This window comes from Panthera onca, chromosome B4 (genome assembly GCF_046562875.1).
Source record: "Panthera onca isolate mPanOnc1 chromosome B4, mPanOnc1 haplotype 2, whole genome shotgun sequence".
Classification (NCBI taxonomy): domain Eukaryota; kingdom Metazoa; phylum Chordata; class Mammalia; order Carnivora; family Felidae; genus Panthera; species Panthera onca.
The window spans coordinates 80,706,394-80,716,721 of NC_138345.1; the positions used below are offsets into that span (position 1 = coordinate 80,706,394).

The 10,328-nt window shown below is 36.9% G+C and overlaps 1 protein-coding gene across 1 annotated transcript; it reads left to right on the forward strand.

Annotated features, from left to right (window-relative positions):
• Window positions 1-810: 810 nt before the first annotated feature.
• On the forward strand, window positions 811-1,752 carry LOC132660323 (olfactory receptor 9K2-like). The gene has a single exon (XM_060604342.3). The coding sequence runs from the start codon at window positions 811-813 to the stop codon at window positions 1,750-1,752; it is 942 nt and encodes a 313-aa protein (XP_060460325.1).
• Window positions 1,753-10,328: the final 8,576 nt, after the last annotated feature.

A 10,328-nucleotide genomic window follows, 5' to 3' on the forward strand; every position in this document is an offset into this window, starting at 1 on the left:
CAAGTAGGCTTTTGGTTTGTTCCTCACTTTGAAGTTTCTAATTTTCTTTCAAGTTCAGAAGTTGGAGATGACATGGATTTCTTGACAGACGTATTTGAGAAAAACAGTATCAATAAACTTTATAGGATAAAAATTATGAAGGCATCAATCACATTTTACTTTCTCATGTAAATAAAATTAGATGATTTCCAGAAGTTGAAGTCTGATTTTATTTTTAAAGATCTCAAGTAAGACAATTAAGTCTTTAGTAACTTACTTGCTGTTGTAAGAGCTCTTTTTGAAAGAAAGTTCATATTATCTTGAAATGAACTTTTAGCTTCCTTTTCTTTCATTAATTATTTTTATTACTGTGTTGAAACAAAGTATTATTACAAAAAATAAATATAAAATTATAAATCAAATTTAACGAAGTGTCTTTTTCTTAGTATGAAGAGTTAGACTTTACTATTTTTGAAATCACAAATGACATCTCACAAACCACCCATATGACAAGGTAGTTAGATATAAGGAAATATCAAATTTTGTTGTGTTGAAATTAACAGTAAACTTGAATAATACATATTTCACTTGGAGTTCAAATTCTTGTTTGAACCTTAACCAGTTGTGTTACCTTAACCAGTTGTATTACCTTAGGCAAGTCTAGTATCTTTCTTTAATTTACTCATGTGTGTAAACTTAATGGTGTAATAGATTTGAGAGTATTCTGTCAACTATGAGGTCTTTTTAATGTGAGTGTTGTGCGTGATGAGAGAGAAATAGCAGAAACTTTATTTGTTGACTTTCTGTTATACTTTTAAGCAGAAATTTGCCATGGGTGACAAGGGAGGAGACAACCACTCAGAAGTGACTGACTTCATTCTTGTAGGCATCAGGGTCCGTCCAGAGCTCCACAGTCTCCTCTTCCTACTATTCCTGGTTGTTTATTGGATGGTCCTTCTGGGGAACCTTAGTATGATTGGCATCATTGTGACCGATCCCCGGCTGAACACACCAATGTATTTCTTCCTAGGCAATCTCTCCATCATTGACCTCTCCTACTCCACTGTTATTGTACCCAAAGCCATGGTCAACATCCTATCTCAGAAAAAGACCATATCCTTTGCAGGCTGTGTGACTCAGCTATTTCTTTATGCACTTTTCATGGTCACCGAGGCCTTTGTCCTGGCAGCCATGGCCTATGACCGCTTCATCGCCATCTGCAATCCACTCCTCTACACTGTCCGCATGTCAAGAAGCCTCTGTATCCAGTTGGTGGCTGGTTCCTATCTCTGTGGCTGGGTCAGTTCCATCCTTCAAATCAGTGTAACATTCTCAATGTCTTTCTGTGCTTCCCGAGTCATTGATCACTTCTACTGTGATTCAAACCCCATCGAGAAGATCTCCTGTTCCAATATCTTTATGAATAAGATGGTGTCCTTCAGTCTGGCTGTCCTCATTATTTTGCCCACAATACTTGTTATTGTGGTATCTTACATGTATATTGTGTCTGCAGTTTTAAAAATCCGCTCCAGTGAAGGGAGGAAGAAAGCCTTCTCCACTTGCAGTTCACACCTGGGAGTTGTAAGTTTGCTCTATGGAACGGTTTCCTTTGTCTATCTCACACCTCCAAATAACCCTGAACTTCGTAAAGTGGCTTCAGTATGTTACATTTTGTTCACACCTATGCTGAACCCTTTAATCTATTCTCTAAGAAATAAAGATGTTAAAGATGCCATGAAAAAAGTCATATGGAAGAAAAAAGTTTTACTTTAAATCTGCTTCCACTTGTTTTACTGTTTCTTGCCCCAGTTGATTGTGTCTGCTTGATCTTCCAGACTCAAGCGTTTAAAGCTAGGGTTAATTTAAAAAATAAACACCCCCACTAAAGAAAAACCCACCTTTAACTGTTTTTATTCCGCAGCATTAATAAATAATATCCTATAAGGAAAGCTCCAAACAACATATTCACTTTTTCGCAAGGCAATGTTAAATCTGAAAGTTCTGGACACCATGAAAATTTGCTGCATTTCTACAAAGAGTTATGAATTTCTCATTCTCCAGGTAATACATTGTTACATACATGGGGAAGTATAGAATTTTATAGTTTCTCTTCCTTGTATGCCAAGGTAAAATTGAAATACAGAAAATACCTAGTATAATGATTAACTCAGAAACTGTGTGAGCCAATGGTTTATATGCAAATGATACTCCATATAAATGTTACTGTTGTATCTTGTTTTCGATGTCATGCAAAATATTAGAAAATATGTGCATAATGAGGAGGAAAAGGAAAGGTAAAATAACCAGCGATCTTTGTTAAAGTGGCTAAAGTAGAAGAAATATGTGAAAATTGCATTGATTTTGTAAATTAAGATATTCTATTTGACTTTCCTTGAATGGTACGGCCATTTCTACTTTGCTGTCACACAATGAAAACATTTTAGGATGTTTATGATATTTTACAATTCATGTCCTCTATCGTTCGGATAATAAAAATTATCGGTAAAGGGTATGCAGTTAGTGAAAGCACCATATTGAAATGAAGTCAGCTTGAAAATCTCAGTTAAAAATATCACAAGGCCTTCCAATAACCTTTATGAATAGTTGGATTATGTGTGTACATGCATGTGTTATGTTTGTGTATGTATGAGTGTGTTCATTTATATTTTTCTATTTTTATTTTTTTAATGCTTATTTCTTCTTGAGAGAGAGAGAGAGAGAGAGAGAGAGAGCATGAGCAGGGGAGGAATGGAGAGAGACACAGAATCCAAAGCAGGCTCCAGGCTCAGAAGTGTCAGCACAGAGTCTGGTGTGGGGCTCGAACCCATAAACCATCATGACCCCAGCCGAAGTTGGACACTCAGCCGACTGAGCCACCCAGGCGCCCCTGTATGAGTGTGTTTATTAGTTTGGTAAAGGGGTAATAGAAATATGATTAATCCTAAACATCAAATGTCAATTGGGAGAAGAAGAGTTGTTCATCCCACAGATTTGAGAGGTATCGAGGGAAGACCAGTTCCAGAGAGAGTCATAGCAAGTTACTGTTTTTACAAGTACTATAAGTAATACTTCTACTACATAATCAATGCTTACATCCAGACAATAGCAAATGTGAAAAATACTCCCATCCTAAGAAGTAAAATACAGTGAATAGTTTTGTCCGTGTACTTGGTATTGTGAAAACCTAAAATATGAGTATCTTATTAGGTCTTTTTTCAGCTTTTGTTTAGATAGCGAAGCCTTCTTTGATGAATGCACAAAGGCATGCATTTTGTGGGTCAATGTTTGTTAGGGTAAGAGACTTGATATATAGTTATTCTTAATTAAGGGATAGAGAAGCAAAATGATTTTAAAAATCAAGGTTATATTTATCCTCTCCATCTTAAACCTGTGAATAAATTTACCATTGTTCTTGGTACTCAGATGCTACTGTTTAATTGATATTCAGAAAAACATCATTTGAGAGCAAAATAGGAAACCAGATCGGCTTGGGAAAGTGATTGTTGGCATTGATTGTTATTAGTCTGGAAAACATCCTTTTAGGCTTAGGTTTTACTTATTTCCCTTGGATGCCCATTAGTGTTACAAAGTTGCTCTGTGGTAGATCTAACAAGCGTGGCTTACTAAGGACTGCTGGGAAACGATTAGAATATTGGATAAGAATATAGCCTAGATGTGTTTGCTTGTTAGTTTTTAGTCTGGTCGATTCTATTTCTTGTTTTATAGCCGTAACAGAGAACAGTATTCCAGTGCGTAACTTTCACGAGTGGCGTTGCTGAAACCACTTCCAATGTCTGAAGGAATCTGAGAAAGTTGAAAACCAAGGCATAATACTTTCGAAGGTGCTAAATACGATCCCTATACTTTTCTTTTAATTTCAATGAACATTTTCCGTAGTAGCTTTTTTTCTGGGTCTTATATGAAAAGTAGTGCCTAATTTATATATCTTGTTACTTGTGCCATTAAGATCCCATCAGGACACCCCAATGTCTTACCAACATTTTGTTGGCTTTCATTGACAAGGTCTTTTTTTTTTTTAATGGTACATGGATTGTTTGTGAAACACTGATATATCCGAGTGGCTTTGAAGATTACATTTTGCGACATATACATCATAAGTTGTTATTTAGAGTGGACTTTAAAATTATACGCAAAAATCCACATGAAGAAATCTTTTAATAGTGATACTGTCTTGAGAGGCTGAAGATTGAATTTGCTATCTCAAACATTGTTAACTTATTTGTACTGTATGATTCATCTTCCTTGATTACAAGTTTTTGGACATGCACATATATTTATTGTTCTGTAACATCATGTATTGCATTTTGTCTTTAAATTTTATGTATTGTTGATGTTGACCTAACATTTAGTGTAACAATGCAGAACTTTGGTGAGGGCATTTATAATAATATTTTCTATTGCCAGGATGCTAACATTCTCTGACTTAGATAGTTACAAATGATAATTAAGCACTGATTGGAAACTTCACTAATATAAATTAAAATGACTACATTAAGCATCTGTGGATAAACACCCAAAGCTTACTTCATTGTCTTTCATTATGATAGTTTCAACTTCGTATTATGAAATTTAAATTGTTATGGTGATTAGAGAAGCTGAACTGAATAGATACTGTAAAATGTGATGTTGAATTGATATTGGACTGTTATTCTTACTCTTGTGAGTCAAGTATGAGATGTCACTTTGCCCAATCCCCTGAAAGCAGTATAGGTCATAAAATCAATAAAAGTTTTGAGTGTGTGTACGCTATTCTTCTAGAGATGTCTTTGAGCACAAATCTACTTACGCGTGAGGTCTGGAAAGGGAGGGGCAGGAGTTGGAAGAGATGGGATAAGAAAAAGGCAAAATATCCTGGAAGTGAAAACATTTCAAAGTAATTTCTTAATTATTATAACTTGGTAAAGAAAAAAGACAAAAAACCAAAAAACTTTAATCGAAGACTGATTTTTATATTTGTTACTGTAATTAAATATGGATTCTAGATTTTTGAAATGGGTTCTTCTTCCCTTATCAACATTTAAAATTCATCCATTTATTCACACTGTTTGGCACCGTGGTGACTGTCTCCAGTTCCTTCAATAGAATGTCTTGTACTTAGGTGTCTTTTGTGACAACTTACAGGAATTAACTTTGGATGACTTAAGCAACAGCTAAATAATTAGATATATAAATTTTGTTTGGCTCTGGCTGCACATCCACAATTGTAAGGCTGGAGAGGATGAGTTGTTAGTCAGTATTCCAAGAAATTAGACAGTGGAAAATAGACAAAGAATTTCTAAGTAGGATCCAAACTTGTCTACTGCCACACTATTGGAAATATTTACTTCACAAAGTTCAGCTCTTTGTCTCTCTGCTGATTAGTTCTGAGACAAGGTCTAAATATTTTTAAAAGTCCAAAAAACGTTTGGTATATACTTTTCTTCGGTGTTTGTCACCTGAGAATTAGTTACCAAAATATTTAAGGAAGGGTTGTTGGGAGGATTTCAGTTCACACCTTACTCAAGAGTATTGAGCCTTCTCTACATTCTAGTGGCTGTGTGTGAACCAACTCAGTCTAGGAATTGGAGAATGAACATGATCTGAGTCATGGCGGCTTAAGTCAGGTGTCTCCCTCTCTCTACCTCTCAGAAGACGCCCATTGATTTTATTCCTAGACACCTCATGGTTAACTAACCTTACATGGAGATTATTGTACCACATTTATCCTTTTTGACTAATAAGCCAGAGCTGCTACTATCACGTTAACCAAATCTTCCTTTGCTCTCTCAGTCAGATGCCACAATTTGAGCTCTGTCACTGCCCTGCTTCCAGTGAAGTCCGGGAGCCACTGAACTTTAATGTCTCGCACCAACATCTTTAGAAGCATCACAGATGCTTTGAAGGTTACTGGTTTTTCCCTCTGTCACCTGTGCAGGGAAAATTTTCTGACATCTGTGGGGCACCTAACCAGGGAGTATGAGACCAGACCATCTATGGTTAATCCTCCTCAGCACCACTATCTCCTAAAGAGATTGAATTTCTTTTTCTAAGGTTTTCTCAAAGTGTTTCTAGTGTCCCAGCTTTTTAAATGACATCCATTATCAGTTAATGGTTTGGATTTATCAATCCAGCAAACTATTAGTCCTCTACTTATTTTCATGAACCAGCTCTTTAGTTTTCAAATCTCTGGTAAGTACAAATTCTACCCAATATCTTTCCCCCTCTCCAGTAAAAAAGCCTTCAAAATTTATTCACACCAACATACTTTGCATTTTGCCAGTATGTATCCAAAAAATATTCAGTTTTAAGCCATTTTCCAAAAAAATCTGCATCTGCATTGGAACAGCATTCCTGTCTCAGAATGCTGGGTTCTGATTCTAGTAACTGTGCTCACGAAAATTAGGAGTAGGATGAAACGGGAATTTAACTTCTTCCTTCAAGAAATGTCCTCAGGAGTAGTAACATCTTAAAGTAAGTAGGAAAGAGCTCCAACAGGGATATGAGTGGATTTTGTTTCCTATGCAAAGGTGGTTGGGGTAGAGTGTAAAAAATATCAGGGGGGCCTGGGCGGCTCAGTTGGTTAAGCGTACGACCCTTGATTTTGGCTCTGGTCACCGTCTCACGGTTGTGAGATCGAGCCCCATGTCAGTCTCTGCGTTAAGCATGGAGCCTGATTAAGACTCTCTCCCTCCCTCTCCTTCTGCTCCCCCCTTGGTTGTGATCTCTATCTTAAAAAATAAAAAAAAAATAAATAACTAAGAATAAAAAGAAATGTCAGGATATTCCAAGTGTTTTAAGTAATCTTACATACCCAGATGGGCAGAGTTTATTTGTGTAAGAGATATTGGAAGTATGAATTGACATATTTTGTAGTCAACAGACCAAAAGAAATCACACTCTGGGGGTGCCTGGGTGGCTTACTTGGTTAAGTATCCGACTTCGGCTCAGGTCATGAACTTGTCATCCATGAGTTCAAGCCCTGCATCGGGCTCTGTGCTGACAGCTCGGAGTCTGGAGCTGCTTCAGATTCTGTGTCTCCCTCTGTCTCTGAGCCCCTCCCTTGCTTGCACTCTGTCTCTCTCTGTCTCTATGTCTCTCTGGCTCTCAAAAAGAAATCAACATTGAAAAATTAAAAAAAAAAAAAACGCCAAAGCATACTCTGGGATTGAATTTTCTGGTGTTTCATCTCTGCAACTATAAAACATAAGAGATCATCTTACAGAGCAACAGAAGTTTCCTGTACAGAGGTGCGAATTTAAAAATCTGCGCTTAATTTTTGTTTTAAGTTATCAGAAGTACTCATACTATGTTGCAGGCCTTGAATCAATGATACCATGATTTTATCTCATGATGGTGACTGTATTGTCTACCACATTCTCGCTTTCATGGGCATAGGGTTCTATTTAACCATTTATTTAATATGATAAGTTCGTAGACAATTTTGCCACAAATCATGTGAACATAAAGGTTCTATTCCCAATATAAAATAGAGTTTATTCTTCTTATATTTTTGACTAATTTTACCTGATGTAGTTACATCTATGTACTCTGAAACCAATTTTGGGTATTTGTTTAGAGTTCTGGGTGCAAGTAATAAAAACCGAGTTCAGGAACCTAAGCAGGAAGTTATTTATTAGAAGGCTAAATGTATTGGTAACATGCAGAATTGATAAAGAGGCAGAAGAAAAAGATTGAAAATAGGTCAAGACCAAACACACTGCAGAGAATGAAGTAGGACATTCAGTATGGTATAGCGGGGAGTCATTTGAAGAGAATGTCACAAGCCGGAAATAGTAGTATTGTCTGAGTCACTCTGCTGAGTTCACATTCTGGTGAGGAAGCATTGTCTTGGCCTTCCTTTGTTATGAGCCCATCCATTTACCGAGGGAAGATGGGACACCTAAGTTGAGTCCAGCAGACTCTATCAAATTGGAAACGGTTAATGCCTCAAAAATAAACCAGGCATTATTAAGAAAGGGGAAATAGAAACCAGAGAGCAAAAGAGCAATACCTAGCCACTCTACAGTTACAATTTCTCAATTCTTAGAGGACATTCGATCAGAGCGATGCGTAGATAATAATAATTTTGTCGTAAAATGTATTATTGTTGGGCTGCCTAGCATCTTAATACCTTCTTCTATGCGGGAAACTTGCTAGTGTGCAGTTATTGGTGGGAAGCTTACTCTCACTACTTTTTATGGAAATCTGAAGATTGAGATGTTTGTCTCTCTATTCCTGGAAACTAGAACATGGGTATATGACCAGGAGTCAGACAACTTGATGCTCTTGCCTGGGACTTTGAATTTGGAGAAAACTCAGCAGTTTAAAATGAACACTGTTGGTAGCAATGACAGGATCTAATGCATGAAAAACTTTGCACTGTTGCTTGTGATGGCATTTCACTGTCCCGCGGTACTGATGATGGTGACACAAGGATGGTTCCCAATACAGAGCAGCATGGTGGTGGCATTTTTTGTTGTGAGTCTGGATGTCCAGAACTAGTTTCTACTCACTTTCTGAGTCAGGTTTTCTACCTTTCTGTAGATTTTTCTGAATTTCCCCTTATGTATTTATTTTTAAAAACAGCTTTATTATGGGAATGCAAGCTGGTGCAGTCACTCTGGAAAACAGTATGGAGGTTCCTCAAAAAATTGAAAATAGAACTACCCTATGACCCAGCAATTGGACTACTAGGTATTTATCCAAGGGATACAGGTGTGCAGTTTTAAAGGGACACAGGCACCCCAATGTTTATAGCAACACTATCAGCAATAGCCAAAGTATGGAAAGAGCCCAAATGTCCATCGATGGATGAATGGATAAAGAAGATGTGGTATATGTATATAGTGGAGTATTACTGGGGAATCAAAAAGAATGAAATCTTGCCATTTCCAACTATGTGGAGGGAACTAGAGGGCATTATGCTAAGTGAAATTAGTCAGAGAAAGACAAATATCATATGAATTCACTCATATGAGGACTTTAAGAGACAAAACAGATGAACATAAGGGAAGGGAAACAAAAATAATATAAAAACAGGAGGGGAACAAAACAGAAGAGACTCTTAAATATGGAGAACAAACAGAGGGTTACTGGAGGGGTTGTGGGAGGGGGGATGGGCTAAACGGGTAAGGGGCATTAAGGAATCTACTTCTGAAGTCATTGTTTCACTATATGCTAATTTGGATATAAATTTAAAAAATAAAATTAATAAAAAAACAGCTTTATTGAAGCATAGCTGATATAAAAAACTGGACATATTTAATATATGCAATTTAATGAATTTGGAAATATGCATACACCAGTGAGGCCATCACTATCATCAAGGTAGTAAACATACCCATAACCTCCAACAGTTTCCTCCTGCCCCATTTTTGTTTTTTTGTTTGGTTGATTTGGATTTGCTTTGCTTGCTTGGTTGTTTTATTTATTTATTTTTTAATTTTTTAAAAATGTTTTTATTTATTTTTGAGATAGAGAGAGACAGAGCATGAGCAGGGGAGGGGCAGAGAGAGAGAGAGGGAGACACAGAATCCAAAGCAGGCTCCAGGCTCTGAGCTGTCAGCACAGAGCCCGACGTGGGGCTCAAACTCACAAACCGTGAGATCATGACCTGAGCCCAAGTCAGATGCTTAACTGACTGAGCCACCCAGGCACCCCTGCTTGGTTGTTTTAATGGTAAGAATACTTAACATGAGATCTACCCTTTAAAAAATGTTAAGTATACCGTATGAATGGTTAACTATAGGTGCTTGGTAAGTGAAATAAGCCAGCCACAGAAGAACAAATACTACATGATTCCTCTTGCTGACGTCTCTAAAATAGTTAAGCTTATGGAAACAGAGTCAAAAGGGGTTCTCAAAGGCTAAGGGAAAGGAAAATGGTGAGTTGTCATTTTCCAGGGATCGAGCATCAGTTATGCAAGATGAGTCAAGAGATCTAGAGATCTGCTGTACAACATAGTGCCTATAGTTAACAATTCAGTATTGTACACTTAAAATTTTAAGAGGGTAGATCTCATGTTATGTGTTCTCTTGATTTCTTTAGCCATTCTTCTATTGTTGAGTGCTCACTTCGTTTATGTTTTTGCTACTAAAAACTGCTCTAGTAGACATCCTCTGCACATGTCCTTACATACTGTCAGGGTTTTTTCTGCATGAAATACATTACCAAAAGCAAGATTTTTAGAACCAAACTTTTATGCATCTCAATTTTCGTAGATGTTTCTTAACTGTTTTCCATAAAAAAATATGTATCATGTTGACATTAACAATGCAGGCATTTCCTTGTCTTACATCACACCCAACACTGGGTGCTATCAATCTTAATTTTGTCAATCTGACGGGTGA

What these genes read in the sequence shown, in the direction of transcription:
- LOC132660323 (XM_060604342.3), top strand. Translation starts at nt 811, where the DNA reads ATGGGTGACAAGGGAGGAGACAACCACTCAGAAGTGACTGACTTCATT.